Genomic DNA, 17006 nt, shown 5'->3' on the forward strand with positions numbered 1-17006 from the left:
TATTTTTTGGTAGACATTGTTGTGCACTTTTTGTAGGTCAACCATCACTATCCTCTATCGCTTTCTCTCTCCCCAGCGTGAGTGGCCTGTCCCCGTTCATGGGGGACAACGACAACGAGACCCTGTCCAACGTGACCTCGGCCACCTGGGACTTTGAAGACGACGCCTTCGATGAGATCTCGGACCACGCCAAAGACTTCATCACCATGCTGCTGAAGAAAGATATGAAGTAAGCACGATGGTGCTGCTCTCTGAAACACAACATGATTAAAGACCGGATGCATCCCAAATGGCACCCTATTCCCTACATAGTGCACTACTTTACCATATTTTAGGGTGCCATTTGGGATGAAGCCCCAGTCCTGACATGATTTGAGTGTAAATGTTGTAGAATGGCTTTGATCAGCCTGCCAGATGTCTGTTTTGATTGTTGAGGTGTAAGATATACGTTATTTACAAATCAAACGGTAGCCTTTTGATTCAATGGTTCCTTCCCAAATGGCACCCTATTCCCTGGGTAGTAGACTACTTTTGACCAGGGCTCTGGTCAAAAGTAGTGCACTATATAGGGTGCCATTTGGGACTCGACCCAAATCACTTTCTGATGTGTTGGAATACAGTGAGAAGGAAGTCTTTACGCCTCTCGCTCAGTGCTCATGTGGTTCTCTGATCGTAGGGCCAGACTAACATGTGAACGCTGCTATGAACACCCATGGCTAAAACAAGACACTGGCAAAATGGAGGCCAAGAAGCTGTCCAAGGAAAGGATGAAGAAATACATCCTGAGAAGGAAATGGCAGGTAGGTGCAAGCAGAACAGATCGTGGGCTGTGTCCCATAGGGCTCTGGTCAAAAGTAGTCGACTACAGTATATAGGGAATAGGGTGTTATTTGGGATGCAGTCCATTTCTCATGTTACAGTGCAACATAACGGCCATCCTTCTTTAACTGTAGGGCTTTGCTCAACAGCATAAAATAGTTTAAATGAGAAACAACAAGACAACACTGCAGCATGGCACAGTATATGAATCATCCAAAACATGTGCGTTTGAGAATGTTATATAGAATTCTACTAGAGGAGAGGCTACAGAAATTGTTGACTTGCCTCATCAGGCAAACTCGATGAGCTTCCAAGTTGGTTAAGACAAGTGAATCTCACTAAGTCCCTGCAGTTTAACTCATTCTCTGAGTGCTCACACATGAGTAGATCGCTCATTTTACAACAAAGTCAACATGGAGGTCCATTAGTATTTCATGAGGTTGAAAAGTACAAACTGCAAGCATCATGTTGGAAAACTAGAGCACAAAACAGTAGAGACGGTGAAAGTGGAGCGATGTCCTTATTTTGTCCTTTGACCTGTATTTGGAACTGAATTTAGAAATCCTGAAGGCAACAATCTCAGGGATCAAGTTATCCAGCTTTGGTTGTAGTAGCAAGCATACTTTTAGGATCATAGGCTGGGTGTGTCTCAAATGGCACTACTATAGACCAGCTCAGTGCACTATAAAGGGAATAGGGTGCCATTTGGGACGCACTCCTTGTCTGTACTTCATGGACATTTCAAATTGATACAAACGAGACCATTTACTTATAAGATTGTAGTTCTAACATTTCTGGAGGATGTAATTGTCTTCTAGCCCAAGGACTGTTTGTACCTCTCAGACATGTAACGATTGCATCATTGATTTCATGGCAGAAAACGGGACATGCGGTGCGGGCCATAGGAAGACTGTCGTCCATGGCGATGTTGGCGGGCGTCAGTGCCAAGAAGGGCTCCCCTACCGAAGGTGGCATGGCAACAAAACATTTTTTTTTTACTCATGAATGTTCTAAACCTTTCTGTTGTACCCCTGAGCAAGGGATGGCACTCAGCTAGGGGTGTTTGTTTTATTAATGCCACTGAAAATATTTGCCCTCATTTCTTTGGAGCACTTTGGTTGGTACAGTAGCTGGTGCTACCAAGGGAGCTTCTGCTCCTATTCGAAGTCAAAGCAGCGCACTGCACCAGTTTTTGGTTAAGTTCAACTTGAGGCTAAAACAATCATTTTTTTTTAATGATTTATTTTTTTGTCCCATATTTTGCAGAGGACAACCAGTTCCTAGAGTTCCTGGAGTCTGAGGAGAAAACCCAGGTCAAGCCCACCTTCAGCTCCATGATAAAGGATGTTGAGGTGGTGGAGGGGAGTGCAGCCAGATTTGACTGCAAGATTGAGGGTAATGTCTCACAAACTGCTCATTTACATATACATGCAACATGGGCTCCTAATTTACATATACATGCATCACAAGTGCTGTATCCATTCATCTGCCATGAAGTACATAAACCAAACAGAAGGAAGGCAAATATGGTTTTATGAGGCAGCACACAGTGTAAACTTTGCTCTCGATGGTTATCCATAGATGTCACCTGTTCGATCCCATTCATATTTCTAATACTACCTACATCCTATGAATACCCATTGAGACACACAGCCTGCATCCCAATGTGGCACATGATTCCCAATATGCTGTTCATCCTATAAGAATGCTGCTCATTGACTACATCTCAGCCTTCAACACCATAGTGCCCTCCAAGCTCCTCACTAAGCTCAGGGCCCTGTGTCTTAACCCCTCCCTGTACAACTGGATCCTAGACTTCCTGACGGGCCAACCCCAGGGGGTGAAGGTAGGCAACAACACCTCCGCCACACTGATCCTCAACACGGGAACCACAAGGGTGCGTGCTCAGCCCCCCTCCTGTGTATTCCCTGTTCTCCAACGCGATCATCAAGATTGCTGACGACACAACAGAGGTAGGGAGGAGGTGAGAGTGGTGGCAGGAAAATAACCTTTCCCTCAATGTCAACAAAACGAGCTGAACACGGACTACAGGAGATGGCAGAGAGAGCACATCCCCAAACACATCGACAGGCTGCAGTGGAGAGGGTCAAAAGCTTCAAGTTCACGAAACCAATTTTTACCATGGCAGTAGCAAATTGAGTTAGAAAATCATGCTAAATCTGCAACAATCAACTATCATGTTGAAGATGCCTAGTTTATAGCACAGTATCTTATTTTAAATACATTTTAAATTTTAGCTGGAATTTAACATTTCATCCCAAATTCTCATTACTGAAAAGTGTCCGGATTAAATTATTGGGTTTGTTGTTTGAATTTTTTTTTGAAATGTTTGTTCTTCAAACTTATTTGAATAAAACACATTATGTTGTTGTAGTATGTCCATAAATCATAATAATTTTATAGTAGTTGAAGTTAAACTATAATATTTCTTACATAAAAACAGTGTCTGTGGACATGTTTCTCATTACCGTAACACTTTCAAGTTCCTGTAAAAAAAGTATAGTTTTAATAGTTTTATTCACGTATGATGCATCATCTAGTGAAGTAGTCCTTAGAGGAGCACAAGTTAATATCTTCACTTATATGCCTTCAGAATGAGGATCTTATTCTGAAGGCATATTTCGGTAATGATAAGCTAATTCTAATGTGTAGTCAGTGGGGTGTGCTAGGCTGGTAACTTTAATTTACTAGGACCAATGTTTACACATAGTATAGATTTTTTGGGGGTCAAACATCAATTATTTGATTAAGTAGGGGTTGTCAAGAGATATGGTTGCATGAACCCCATTTTGTTTTACTTACAGCCACAATCTGCAGTTTGTGTTTCAGCAAAAAGCAACCCCACCACTTAAAGGAGAATATCCCCCATTTTGATGTGTTTGTGTGTGATTTTAGTATTCAAGTTATTTGGGATCAACAAATCAGTTACTGAGTCTCTAATGGAGCTCAGGACAGTTTTATTTATTTATTTTTTATGGCAAACTGTGCACACTCATTACCAAAACATACATTCTCATCTCAGAAACCTGCTTATCATTACCGTAATGCACCAATATTTAGTTAATGGTAGGAAAAATAACTAAGACAAAATTACTAAAGTATAAATCTAATAGTGTGCCTTTATCCAAATGTGTACATAAAAATAACATGTATACACAAGTAATTATGACAAACAAGATTCAGAAGGTTACGTTGCGGTAATGAGAAATTACAATGTATTTACTTTTTTTAAATTCAATGTTATGTTTAGCTCAGGCCTTTTCATTAGGTGATCAATGTTAAAAAAAATATATATATATACCTTTTTGGACTTTTTTGCGTTGGTAGTTGTGGAAATCGTGGTAAAATGCATAATATCAGATCAATGAACTTAACAATAATTCTAAAATGGCAAGTGCACCGCCCGCAACCGCAGGGCTTTGCAGAGAGTAGTGCAGTCAGCCAAACGCATCATCGGCGGCACACTACCTGCCCTGCAGGACATCTACAGCACCCGTCAAGGGTAGGCCAAGAAGATCATCAAGGACCTTAGCCACCCGAGCCATTGCCTGTTCACCCTGCTACCATCTAGAAGGTGGAAACCATACAAGTGCATTGAAGCTGTTCATCAATCTCCGGCCATCAGACAGTTAAACAGTAACCACTAGCCGGCTTCCACCCAGTACCCTGTTCTGAACCTTAGACACTGTCACTAGCCGGCTACCATACGCTAAACGGTGTACACGACCAATGAGGTGCCATTTTGAGGCACAACCAAAATAATAAAGTTGGTCTGTATTTTGTGGTTCCCAGGCTACCCTGATCCAGAGGTGGTGTGGTACAAAGACGAACAGCCCATCAAAGAGACGCGCCACTACCAGATTGATTACGATGAGGAGGGCAACTGCAGCCTGGTGATCTCTGAAGTGAATGGCGACGACGATGCCAAATACACCGTCAAGGCTGTCAACAGTCTGGGCGAGGCCACGTGCACAGCCGAACTCCTGGTGGAGGTGATGGCGGGGGAGGAGGAGGAGGAGGAAGAGGAATGAGTGGTACAACCAGTACAAAACGAACCGATATCCCCTGTTTTTAGCTTTTGCTATCTTTTTAACAGCTGTGTTGGTAATACTCTCCCCTTCTACGACACACTCCGAAATGGGGGGGAGGGGGAATGGGCTTCATTACCTTTTTGCTATGATTATGCACTTTCCTACTTATCAGTTATAGTAGATATCAGATGTTGATATTTATAACATTACCTTGACATTAACCGCATTCCAGCTGTTTGTGTGTGATCCATTTATTTGATTTGCTCAATTTACAGTATCTACGGTTTTCTCCCATCAACCAAACAAACCCGAAGTCAGTGGTGTGTTTGTGGGTTGTTCCACCAATTCGGTGCCTTTTGAGAAGTGTAACTTGGTCAACATTATTTTATTTTATTTCACCAACTTTTAACTTTGTCATAGAGTGCACATGTTCAACTTAATAACAAACACATTTGTTTAAGTGTGTAAGTGCCAAATAATGTAACACGGTTGACAATTTCCTCTTATATCAGCCATGAATCCCCTAGTGACGGGGGAATGGAAGATTGTGTGCAACAGGGTGTGGCAATTGAATGCAAGCTTCACAAAAACATGTTTAATTGTTAAAACATCTCTAGCCTGTCTATCTATGCGTGACAGAGTTGATGTGTTATGGCTAACCCGCTCAGTTTTCCACCACCAGATTAGAAACCAGCTCCCCTGCTTTTTTTACACTATGATTCGATTGTTAGATGTTGAATGTTTCTTTTGAAAAGATTATTTAAACATTTATAGTTTCACCATTATTTAAACGAGTTCAGTTCACGTAGCAAGGTTGACCTTAAAATGAGGGACAGACGTAAATGAATCACTAATCACATTAAATAAATGATCTTCACAAAAAGCAACAAAATAACTAGGGCTTTACAATGATGGTGAAATGTTGGGGTTAAGTGGTGTTCAAATGTTCCTAGAAGTCAGAGGGTGCACATCATGGTACATGTCAAAATGCAGAATTTAGCCACTTTAGCAAGTCATTATTTATATAAACAAATCCGTGATTGAATTGTCCATGTGGTCTGTTAAAGGGCACTTCATTTAATATAACACAAGGGTCAATTCAATATTGGTGACCAATTTCTACTTATATAAAAAGGCACTACTTTTGTGGAATGACCCTTGTGTTTTATCAGCATTATGGTATTTGCAATTACCTGGGCTTTTAGAATGTTTTTTTTTAAATTATTTAAGCACAGTCTTGTTATCATATTTGAGCATCAGTTTTGTGATCTTCCTTGCAAGCACGTGTCCCCACCATATTACACATTTGCAATACTAAACAGACCAGTGAATTATCACACACAGATTTTTATTTTGTATTTGATGTGTGTAGATTATATTTCTTCAATTTTTATAAATGTATCAGTATGAGAGATTACATGTAATGAGAACACTACAAGTGTAGTTGCTCACGGTTACAAAATAAATTATCACAAAATCATGCTGGTTGTATTTTGTGATTGGGTTGAGTTTCCTATAGTGTTAGAAGCATGGGGAAATAATGTCTAGATTGTATTTCTTTTTTAACTGACAAACAAACAGTAGAACATGTTTTTAGCATGACCGGGATTGCTCAATAAATTGACTTTCTATAACTTCCTTAACTGAGAGACTAATATGTGCACTATAAATACTAGAACTGCACAACTATGAAACTTGGCTCCTGATACTCTCACCTCTGGGATAAAGCTATTCTCAAAACGATAAGCCAGTCATCTAAAACCATAATTGACGGCTCTACACTCAGGTGCTCCTGCCAAAAGTCTTTGAGGAGCTCAAACCCCTGGATAACCTCTGACACCTCTGGTTCTAGACTGAGACCAACGTCCTTCACTAGGCCCAGGGTCACAAGGAACAAGCTCCATTATGTAGGCAATAATGAGACTTGGAGCAACCACCACCAGGGACAAGTGAACATCAACAGCAACTTCAAAAAACTCACCAGGAACACCGTCCACATTCCCTAACGCCTCTTCCTCCAGCCCTGAGCACTCGCTGGAGGGGAACTGTTAGCCATTGCCGCCTCACTCTGACTTTGAGAACAATCTCTACCTTCTCCAGAGCATTAGTGTTCCTTGAGTATTATCAATGGGGAAACACTAACTGTATTCTCCTCACCTCCGTATGGTCATTTTCACGATTTCATAAATTAATAGAATGCAACAACGCAACTTTAGATCATTAGAACACATTCCCCAAAAGCCACAAAATACTCCTGAATGGATTTCTGCAAATACCACGTGAGTCCTCTTACATTTGGGATCGTCACAGTTTGATTGATCAAACAACCATGAAAAGGCAGTCTATCGCTACCTCAGTTGCCTATACACATCAACAACTAATGCTAGCCAGAGCGAGATGCGCTAAAATCTAACGAAGGAATACTAGACAAACCCTCAGCTAGTTGGCCGTCAAAATTGAGATATTAAGAGATGCTAACTGTGGATAACAGTCATTCAAGTTCAGCATAGCTAGCTAGCAAAGCATTTCACATTTCTTGCTAGTCAACAAAATGACACTTGCATCTCTAGCTGTAGCCTCTGAAAAACAATATGAGCGGAAAAAGTTGGTCACTCACCCACTCCTCCAATGACATGACATCCTCCCAGCAGCTAACTAGCTAGCTAACGTTAGGCTCCGTGTTTTTAACATGCTAAATAAATAGGTAGTTCCAGAAATGGATACGCTAGCCCAGGGGTGTCAAACTCAATCAGCACACAGGCTGTATTGAAAATGTGGTGCACTCAAAATGTATTGTAGTTGAGTAGCCAGTCTAGGCTACTGCTCAAATGTTACTGTAATAGGCCTACATGTTTCGCCTTTGTATGGTGTTTTGCTGCAGGTTTAGTTTTTAGGTTATTCATTGTCAAGCTTTAGAAATCGAAGCCAGACTGCAACATTTTAGTAGCCTAGCTAGGACTGTGGCATGTGTCTGTACACTTTCCCTCCATTGCGCGCTATAAATGGGACAAATGAAAGCAGTGCAATTGAAGTTGAATTCACCAATGCAAGAACATCAGGCTGTAATTTTATAAAGTAGATAACGCAACTGTTGACTCATTTTATATTCGCTTGTTTGTCCAATTTGGTTCAATTGCCTTGTGTTTGATACCTGTACTAGCCTATTATCCACATTATGACTGACTTGTGATCTTCGCCCTTGCTAGTTTGATTGTATTGACATTTTATTTTTGTATTTATTTAACCTTTATTTAACTAGGCAAGTCAGTTAAGAACAAATTCTTATTTACAATGACGGCCTACACTGGCCAAACCCGGATGACGCTGGGCCAATTGTGCCTGCACTATGGGACTCCCAATCACGGCCGGATGTGATACGGCTTTAGTTACAGTAGTCCATTTTAGTTCAAAATATTGAGTCATTGAAACTGGAACAGTGCATCCCGAATGGGTGGAGGGCAGCAAACAATGTACAAGGCCAGTTGTGATTTACAACCTCATAGTAATATATCAAGAAATGTATTGGTGAATTATATTAATCATGCATTGAACTGCATCCATCCATTCTGCCAACAATGCCTTACTGTACATCATGGAATTGAGTCAAATAGATTCTATTTTTAAAACCTCTTATGAAGTCATTTTTTGCAGCATATACTAGGAATTTGATCTTTTTTACTGCTATTATGATTGTCTGTTTCATATCGGCAAAGTAGTTCCAACACTGTCAGTTTCACTTTGACAGAAGAAAACACTACGTGCTGCATGAACTGTCGACAGCTCCTCAACAACAGGAAGCGACAACTCCGGTGGATCTGGCTTTCCCCGCAACCTCTCTTCTTCAAGCTCCTGATTCTCATCACAAGATACAGCCGCGTCAACCTAAAAAAAGTATTCCAGCGGATCCTCACTAATCTCACAACATGACTGGGAAGAATCTCCTCCCTCTCACAGCTCAGTGAGAAATGTCAGCTAAATCAGCACCTGACAGCCAAACAACCTCATTGTCAGGCTGTGGAGGAACCACAACCTCCCCTACTCTGGTAAAGAACATGTCAGCTAAAGGACCAAAATAATCACTGACAACTTCTGAATACAACTGATATCTTGGGGGTGGGAGCCAAATACTTTCTCAAACCACCAAGATAACCTAGTTCCTCAGTGTCACTCAACCCAACATAGAACGTCTCCCTTAAATTGACACAGGAATCAACCTCGGCCTGCAGAGGGTACACTATATCACATATCTCTGACCAGGTCGTCTCTGCTCTTCCTCATTCGGGAGAACCATTTCCTCCAAGTCCCCACACAAAACATCCTACTCCCTATCTGGTTTTCCGTCAGCACTCTTCTGAACATGAGTAACTTCACAACCTATGTGTAGTTCTATTAGTTAGCTACACTGCTACATGGCAACAAAAAAAAAGGTATTAAAGGCCCAGTGCAGTCAAACATGTTTTTCCTGTGTTTTATATATTTTTCCATACTATGCGTTTGGAATAATATTGTGACATTTTGAAAATTATTTTGCCCTTTTACTGTAAGAGCTGTTTGAAAAAGCTGCATGAAATTTCAGCCTGTTTTAGTGGGATGGAGTTTTGGCCTGCTTGTGACCAGGCAGTAAATTAGTTAAAAGATCCATAAGAAAGAGTTCCAAACCAAATTTTTGTTTCTTTTTGACCATTTTCATTTAAAACAATCACAATAAGTCACCGAACCATACCGGTTTACAACCACAAATGCTAACGCGTTTCATTTATCCCGGACGAACCCCCACTTGTTACGAAGCTGATTAAGACAACTTACCGTTCACACTGTTTGTTTTTAAGTCTATAGGGATCCTAGGTTTGCCTAATGGTTCTGTAACCTGAGTTAATGCGTGGAAGTATGAGTATGCGGACTGTGTTGTGTGCATGTGCCCCCAGGAGACGGCAACCTTATCTGGGTCCAGGGCTAGCTCTGTCATGACCCCCATCATTGGTCGGCCAACCCAAGCTGAGTATTAGTTGTGGACAAGGAATACCAAACTAAAGAGGTTAATTAACATAACACCGACCACATCTACATGCGCACAGTATTCTGGATTATAGCTCATATCTCAGTTAAGGTCTTGTTCAGGATAAGCTGTTTACATGCATCTTTGATATCCCGCTCACGAGTAACCATGAATGAACAGAATATCCTTTATTTGCCCAGGGACGGCGGAACGATTGTTTTTACATGTACAAAAAAATATAAATACATTTTTCTCCTTATACTTTTCGGCTACCTACGTGAGATTCCTATTATGTATAAAAGAGTGAGATTATTTTATTTGTGAAATAGCAGCCGAGCATTGATCATGTCACCGGAATAAGATCCTCAATATTTATTGGAAAGCAGCCTCAACCTCATAACTGTGTACTTTCACCACCCTGTGCAGTTCATAGTGTTGGAAAAAGTACTCAATTATCATACTTGAGTAAAACAGAACATTTAAAAGCAAAAGTCTAAAAGTATCTGGTTTTAAATGTACTTAAAGTGGTAGAAAAAGTACTAAAATGTCATACTTGAGTAAAAGTATAAAGTAAAAGTAAATGCTATACATCAAATTCCTTATATTAAGCAAACCAGATGGCATGATTTTCGTATAATTTTTATTATGGACAGACGGGCACACTCAAACACTCAGACATAATTTGCAAACACCGTTTTTGTGTTTTGTGAGTCTGCAAGATCAGAGGCAGTAGGGATGAGAGTGTTATATTGACAGGTGCCATAATTCTGTCCTGCTTTAGCATTCTAAATGTAATGAGTACTTTTAGGTGTCAGGGAAAATGTAGGGAGTAAAAAGTACATTATTTTCTTTAGGAATGTAGTGGAGTAAAAGTTGTCAAAAATATAAATAGTAAAGTACAGATACTCAAAAGAAAACGTGTTAAGTAGTACTTAAAAGTATTTTTACTTAAGGACTTTACACCACTGGCAGTTCTTGACTCAACTCATCTGTAGCCTAATAAACTGCATGCTTTCCTGAGACATAGTGGGAGGAGTACACAACATATCATTGCATGACTCCAATTTTACATTGATATGATGGTTGTGAAGACTCCAGCCACCCTAGTCATAGACTTCTCTCTGCTACCGCACGGCAATCGGTACCGGTGGGCCAAGTCTAGTTCTAATAGGCTTCTAAACAGCTTCTACCCCCAAGTTCAGGAGTCTCATGGCATCTAATCAAATGGCTACCCAGACTATTTGCTTTGGCCCCCGTCTTTTATGCTGCTGCTACTCTCTGTTATTATCTATGCATAGTCACTTTAATAACTCTACCTACATGTACATATCTCAATTACCTCGACTAACCGTAGCCCCCGCACATTTACTCTGTACCGGTACCCCCTGTATATATCCTTGCTATTGTTATTTTACTGCTGCTCTTTAATTATTTGTTAATTTTATTTTTATTTTTAGGTATTTTTCTTAACTGCATTGTTGGTTAAGGGCTTGTAAGTAAGCATTTCATCAAGGTCTACACCAGTTGTATTCGGTGCATGTGAAAAATACATTTGGATTTAATTTGTTATATCAATATTTGTGCATAAAGACGTTTCCACCATTTCTCGCATAATACATTTTACAGACACAAAAAAATCCCACGTTGTCTGGCGTATTTTGATTTGTCAACATTTGGAAAGTTTACTGACTTTTGCTGGCCTGTCGTGACATTTTTATTTTATCCGTCATGTACTTTAAAATCTGGTTATTGTCAGCTTTTATGTAGCTGAAAAAGTTACACGTTAAGGCTACAGAACATGGTCCCTAAGCCCACATTTTCTCAAGATGAAGGAAATCAATAATTTCTCCAATCCTGTTCCAGAGACAAAATTAACATTTGGTCATTTTATTGCAATAAACACTTAATTATGCAGGAGTTAATATTATAATAGGCTACATGTGAGGCCTACAGTCAGAGTCCAGACTTCAGTTACCATTCCAACCATTACTATCTGAACTTCAAAAGTGAAAACTATGCAAAACTGAGCCTGCGCACACCGTGAAAAACAACCGTAAGCTGGATAAGATGTTTACATGCCACAGTATCCCGTCTAAGATCAGCATATCCAAGGTGTCTTGTTTAGGTTTCTCAAAACTGGGATAGGAGCTTTTTTAAGGTTATTCTAAATGGGATGTTTATTTGAGTCAAAAATATATGTAACTTGAGTATGCCGATTGAAAATGGGATATTGGTGTTGTGTATGTAAACGTGGTCACTGTCAGGCTGAGAGGCTCCTGGCCCCACCTCATCACTGAATGCCAATCGTCCTGATTGCCAACACCTGTGTCCTTATCAAGGCTTGGCAGCACGGCACCTGGACCCGGCTGCTGCTGCCCCCTAGGGAGGAGGTGTGGAAGTGTGCGCTAGTGTCTAATGGTGTGATAACACTAACATACCCCCCCATATCGTAAGTGTTTATAAACATGTGCTGTAATACTGTAGTTATAGAGCACTTACCACCATGGACCGATAAATCTACCGACGCTTTCTCCACTGATGACCGGACATATGTACACTGAACAAAAATATAAATGGAACATGCGACAATTTAAAAGATTTTACTGAGTTATAGTTCATATAAGGAAATCAGTCAATTGAAATAAATTCATAAGGCCCTAATCTATGGATTTCACATGACTGGGAATATAGATATGTATCTGTTAGTCACAGATACCTTTTTAAAAAAGGTAGGGGCGTGGATCAGAAAGCCAGTCAGTATCTGGTGTGGCCACCACTTTTCTCATGCAGCGTGACACATCTGTTGATTTTAGACTGTGGAATGTTGTCCAACTCCTCTTCAATGGCTGTACGAAAGTTGCTGCATATCGGCGGGAACTGGAACGCGCTGTCGTACACATCGATCCAGAGCATACCAAACATGAGTATGCAGGCCAGAACTGGGACATTTTCAGCTTCCAGGAATTGTGTACAGATCCTTGCGACATTGGACAGTGCATCATCATGCTGAAACATGAGGTGATGAAGACGGATGAATGGCGTGACAATGGATCGCGTCAAGGTATCTCTGTGCATAATAATTTCCATCGATAAAATGCAACTGTGTTCATTGTACGTAGCTTATGCCTCCCCATACCATAACCCCACCGCCACCATGGGGCACTCTGTTCACAACGTTGACATCAGTAAACTGCTCGCCCACAAGACACCATACACGCTGTCTGCAATATGCCCGGTACAGTTGAAACTGTTGATTCATCCATGAAGAGAACACTTCTCCAGCGTGCCAGTGGCCATCAAAGGTGAGCATTTGCCCACTGAAGTTGGTTACGACGCCGAACTGCAGTCAGATCAAGGCCCTGGCGAGGATGACGACCACGCAGATGAGCTTCCCTGAGACGGTTTCTGACAGTTGGTGCGAATCGGTTGTGTAAATCCATAGTTTCATCAGCTGCCCGGGTGGCTGGTCTCAGATGATCCCGCAGGTGAAGAAGTCTGATGTGGAGGTCCTGGGCTGGTGTGGTTACACATGGTCTGCGGTTGTGAGACCAGTTGGACATACTGCCAAATTCTCTAAAACAAAGTTGGACGTGGCTTATGGTAGAGAAATTAACATTAAATTATTTGACAGCTCTGGTGGACATTCCTGCAGTCAGCATGCCAATTGCATGCTCCTTCAAAACTTGAGACATCTGTGGCATTGTGTTGTGTGACAACACTGCACATTTTAGGGTGACCTTTCAATGATCATGCTGTTTAATCAGCTTCTTGATATGCCACACCTGTCAGGTGGATGGATTATCTTCGCAAAGGAGAAATGCTCACTAATAGGGAACATTTTAGAGAAATAAGCTTTTTGTGCTTATGGAACATTTCTGGGATCTTTTATTTTAGCTTATGAAACATGGGACAAACACTTTACATGTTGTGTTTATATTTTTGTTCTATATTGAATTCACGATCTAACTCCCTGATGTTTCTCAGCCTCAGAGACACTTTGCGCCTCCAGGTCCTGGGTGATCAGACTCACACTGCCCTCATAACTCCCCTCTGTCACCTGGCTATTCTTATACAGGTAAAAACTCTGCCATCTTAAACTGCCTTATTGTCTTTGCAATAGCGCTGGTCTCACAGGAGATGTGACAGGACAGGGTGGCAACTTCACAATCTTTCTGAACTCGTCTGTTCAGAAAGATTGAGAATTTCTGGTTTAACACTTAAATATCCGGCTCCAGTTAAGCAGGGATTAGGACGGCTTCAGGAGACCCCAAATAACATATTTCTATGCAGTGTTAAATGAGTGGTTTGCATCTCATAAGGCCCGTTGTCGCATGTACTGTACGTCAATTAACATTTTATGTGACATGGGGGGGTAAGTTGAGCCATTTTTTACATTCAGCATCAATCAGTCAAGGGAAATGTAGTATTCTTTCTAACAAATATATCTACATATATTTCAGGATGTTGAGTATCCCTGCAAATGATCAGAATTCATGCAAACATTACAGTTTTGAATGCGCAAATATTGGGAATTTAACAACAAAATATTGTTTTATGTGCACTGCGACATGACGCACAGCGATAAGTCAATTTGATCAATGCTGAATCTCATACATTTCTGGAGTGACATTTATTTGTTTTTCCTACCATATACAGTGCATTCGGAAAGTATTCAGACCCCTTGACTTTTTCCACATTTTGTTGCGTTACAGCCTTATTCTAAAATTGATTAAATAAAATGTTTTCCTCATCAATCTACACACAATACCCCATAATGTCGAAGTGAAAAAGGTTTTTAGAGATGTTTGCAGAAATACCTTATTTACATAAGTATTCAGACCCTTTGCTATGTGACTCGAAATTGAGCTCAGGTCCATCCTGTTTCCATTGATCATCCTTGCAATGTTTATATAAATTAATTGGAGTCCACCTGTGGTAAATTCAATTGATTGGACATGATTTGGAAAGGCACACACCTGTCTATATAAGGTCCTACAGTTGACAGTGCATGGCAGAGCAAAAACCAAGCCATGAGGTCGAAGGAATTGTCTGTAGAGCTCCGAGACAGGATTGTGTTGAGGCACAGATCTGGGGAAGGGTACCAAAAAATGTCTGCAGCATTGAAGGTCCACAAGAACACTGGCTTCCATCGTTCTTAAATTAATGAAGTTTGGAACCATCAAGACTCTTTCTAGAGCTGGCCGCCCGGCCAAACTGAGCAATCGGCGGAGAAGGGCCTTGGTCAGGGAGGTGACCAAGAACCCGATGGTCACTCTGACAGAGCTCAAATGTTCCTCTGTGGAGATGGGAGAACCTTCCAGAAGGACAACCATCTCTGCAGCACTCCACCAATCAAGCCTTTATGGTGGAGTGGCCAGACGGAAGCCACTCCTCAGTAAAAGGCACATGACAGCCCGCTTGGAGTTTGACAAAAGGCACCTAAAGCACTCTCAGACCATGAGAAATGAGATGCTCTGGTCTGATGAAACCAAGATTGAACTCTTTGACCTGAGGATCACGTCTGTGGAAACCTGCACCATCGCTACAATGAAGCATAATGGTGTCAAAATCATGCTGTGGGGATTTTTTTAGGTGGCAGGGACTGGGAGACTAGTCAGAGCAAAGTACAGAGATCCTTGATGAAAATCTGCTCCAGAGTGCTCAGGACCTTGGTCTGGGACGAAGGTTTACCTTCCAACAGGACAACGACCCTAAGCACACAGCCAAGACAACACAGGAATAGCTTTGGGACACGTCTCAGAATGTCCTTGAGTGGCTCAGCCGAAGCTCAGACTTGAACCTGATCGAACATCTCTGGAGAGACCTGGAAATAGCTGTGAATCGATGATCCCCATCCAACCTGACAGAGCTTGAGAGGATCTGTAGAGAAGAATGGGAGAAACTCCCCAAATACCGGTGTGCCAAGCTTGTAGCCTCATACCCAAGAAGACTTGAGGCTGTAATTTGCTATCAAAGGTGCTTCAACAAAGTACTGAGTAAAGGGTCTGAATAGTTATGTAAATGTCATATTTAATCATTTTTGTATACATTTGCAAAAAATACTGTTTTTGATCTGTGATTAGAGGTATTGTATGTAGATTGGGGGGGGGACTATTTAACCTCTATGGGATCGGTGTCCCTGAACCGGGACAGTTGTTGCTCAATATGCGATAATGTGACTAGAAAACGTTGTATACAACAGCCAACTTTCCGGGACATAGACATGTCTTATATGGGCAGAAAGCATACATTCTTGTTAATCTAACGGCATTGTCCAATTTACAGTAGCTATTACAGAACAAAAATACCATGATATTCTTTGAGGATAGTGCACAACACTTATCACGGCAACTGATTTGATACATTCACCTCTGAAGGTAAATAATGTACTTACATTCAGTAATCTTGCTCTGATGTGTCATCCTGAGGGTCCCAGAGATACAATGTTGTGTTTGAAAAAATCTCTGGCTCCACAACCACCCCGCCCGGCTATCTAGATGTATTTTCTGTAGGGAAGCTAACGATCCATCATGTATGACATTCCTGGGAGTGTGTAACCTCAAATGTTTTATTGCCATAGCATTTTTGTATGTTCTCTAAGGTTATGTACTTGAAAATGTATAAATTGGCCAATTCAGCACATTTGGGCAAACTCCTGGCGGACTTGATGCAAAATATTGTGACTGACTCTGGGATGCTAGCCTTCTAGGCAGAGTTCTTCTGTCCAGTGTCTGTGTTCTTTTGCCCATCTTAATCGTTTCTTTTTATTGGCCAGTCTGAGATATGGCTTTTTCTTTGCAACTCTGCCTAGAAGGCCTGCATCCCGGAGTCACCTCTTCACTGTTGACGTTGAGACTGGTGTTTTGCGGGTACTATTTAATGAAGCTGCCAGTTGAGGACTTGTGAGGCGTCTGTTTCTCAAACTAGACACTCTAATGTACTTGTCCTCTTGCTCAGTTGTGCACAGCCTCCCACTCCCCTTTCTATTCTGGTTAGAGACAGTTTGCGCTGTTCTGTGAAGTGAGTAGTACACAGCTTTGTACCAGATCTTCAGTTTCTTGGCAATTTCTCGCATGGAATAGCCTTCATTTCTCAGAACAAGAATAGACTGACGAGTTTCAGAAGAAAGCTCTTTGTTT

At 41.2% G+C, this 17006-nt stretch overlaps 1 protein-coding gene across 4 annotated transcripts in view; it reads left to right on the forward strand.

Moving 5' to 3' along the window:
• LOC106581830 (myosin light chain kinase, smooth muscle) overlaps positions 1–6351 on the forward strand; it is an 89031-nt gene extending 82680 nt beyond the window's left edge. For all 4 annotated transcript variants that reach the window (XM_014164223.2, XM_014164225.2, XM_014164226.2 and 1 more), the window contains 5 exons: positions 77–229; positions 677–800; positions 1697–1787; positions 2086–2214; positions 4633–6351. In XM_014164223.2, the coding sequence (XP_014019698.2) occupies positions 77–229; positions 677–800; positions 1697–1787; positions 2086–2214; positions 4633–4871 (736 nt within the window). In that variant the 3' untranslated portion in view covers positions 4872–6351. The remainder of the gene's footprint in view (positions 1–76; positions 230–676; positions 801–1696; positions 1788–2085; positions 2215–4632) is intronic.
• Positions 6352–17006: the final 10655 nt, after the last annotated feature.

This window comes from Salmo salar, chromosome ssa21 (assembly GCF_905237065.1).
Source record: "Salmo salar chromosome ssa21, Ssal_v3.1, whole genome shotgun sequence".
NCBI lineage: Eukaryota > Metazoa > Chordata > Actinopteri > Salmoniformes > Salmonidae > Salmo > Salmo salar.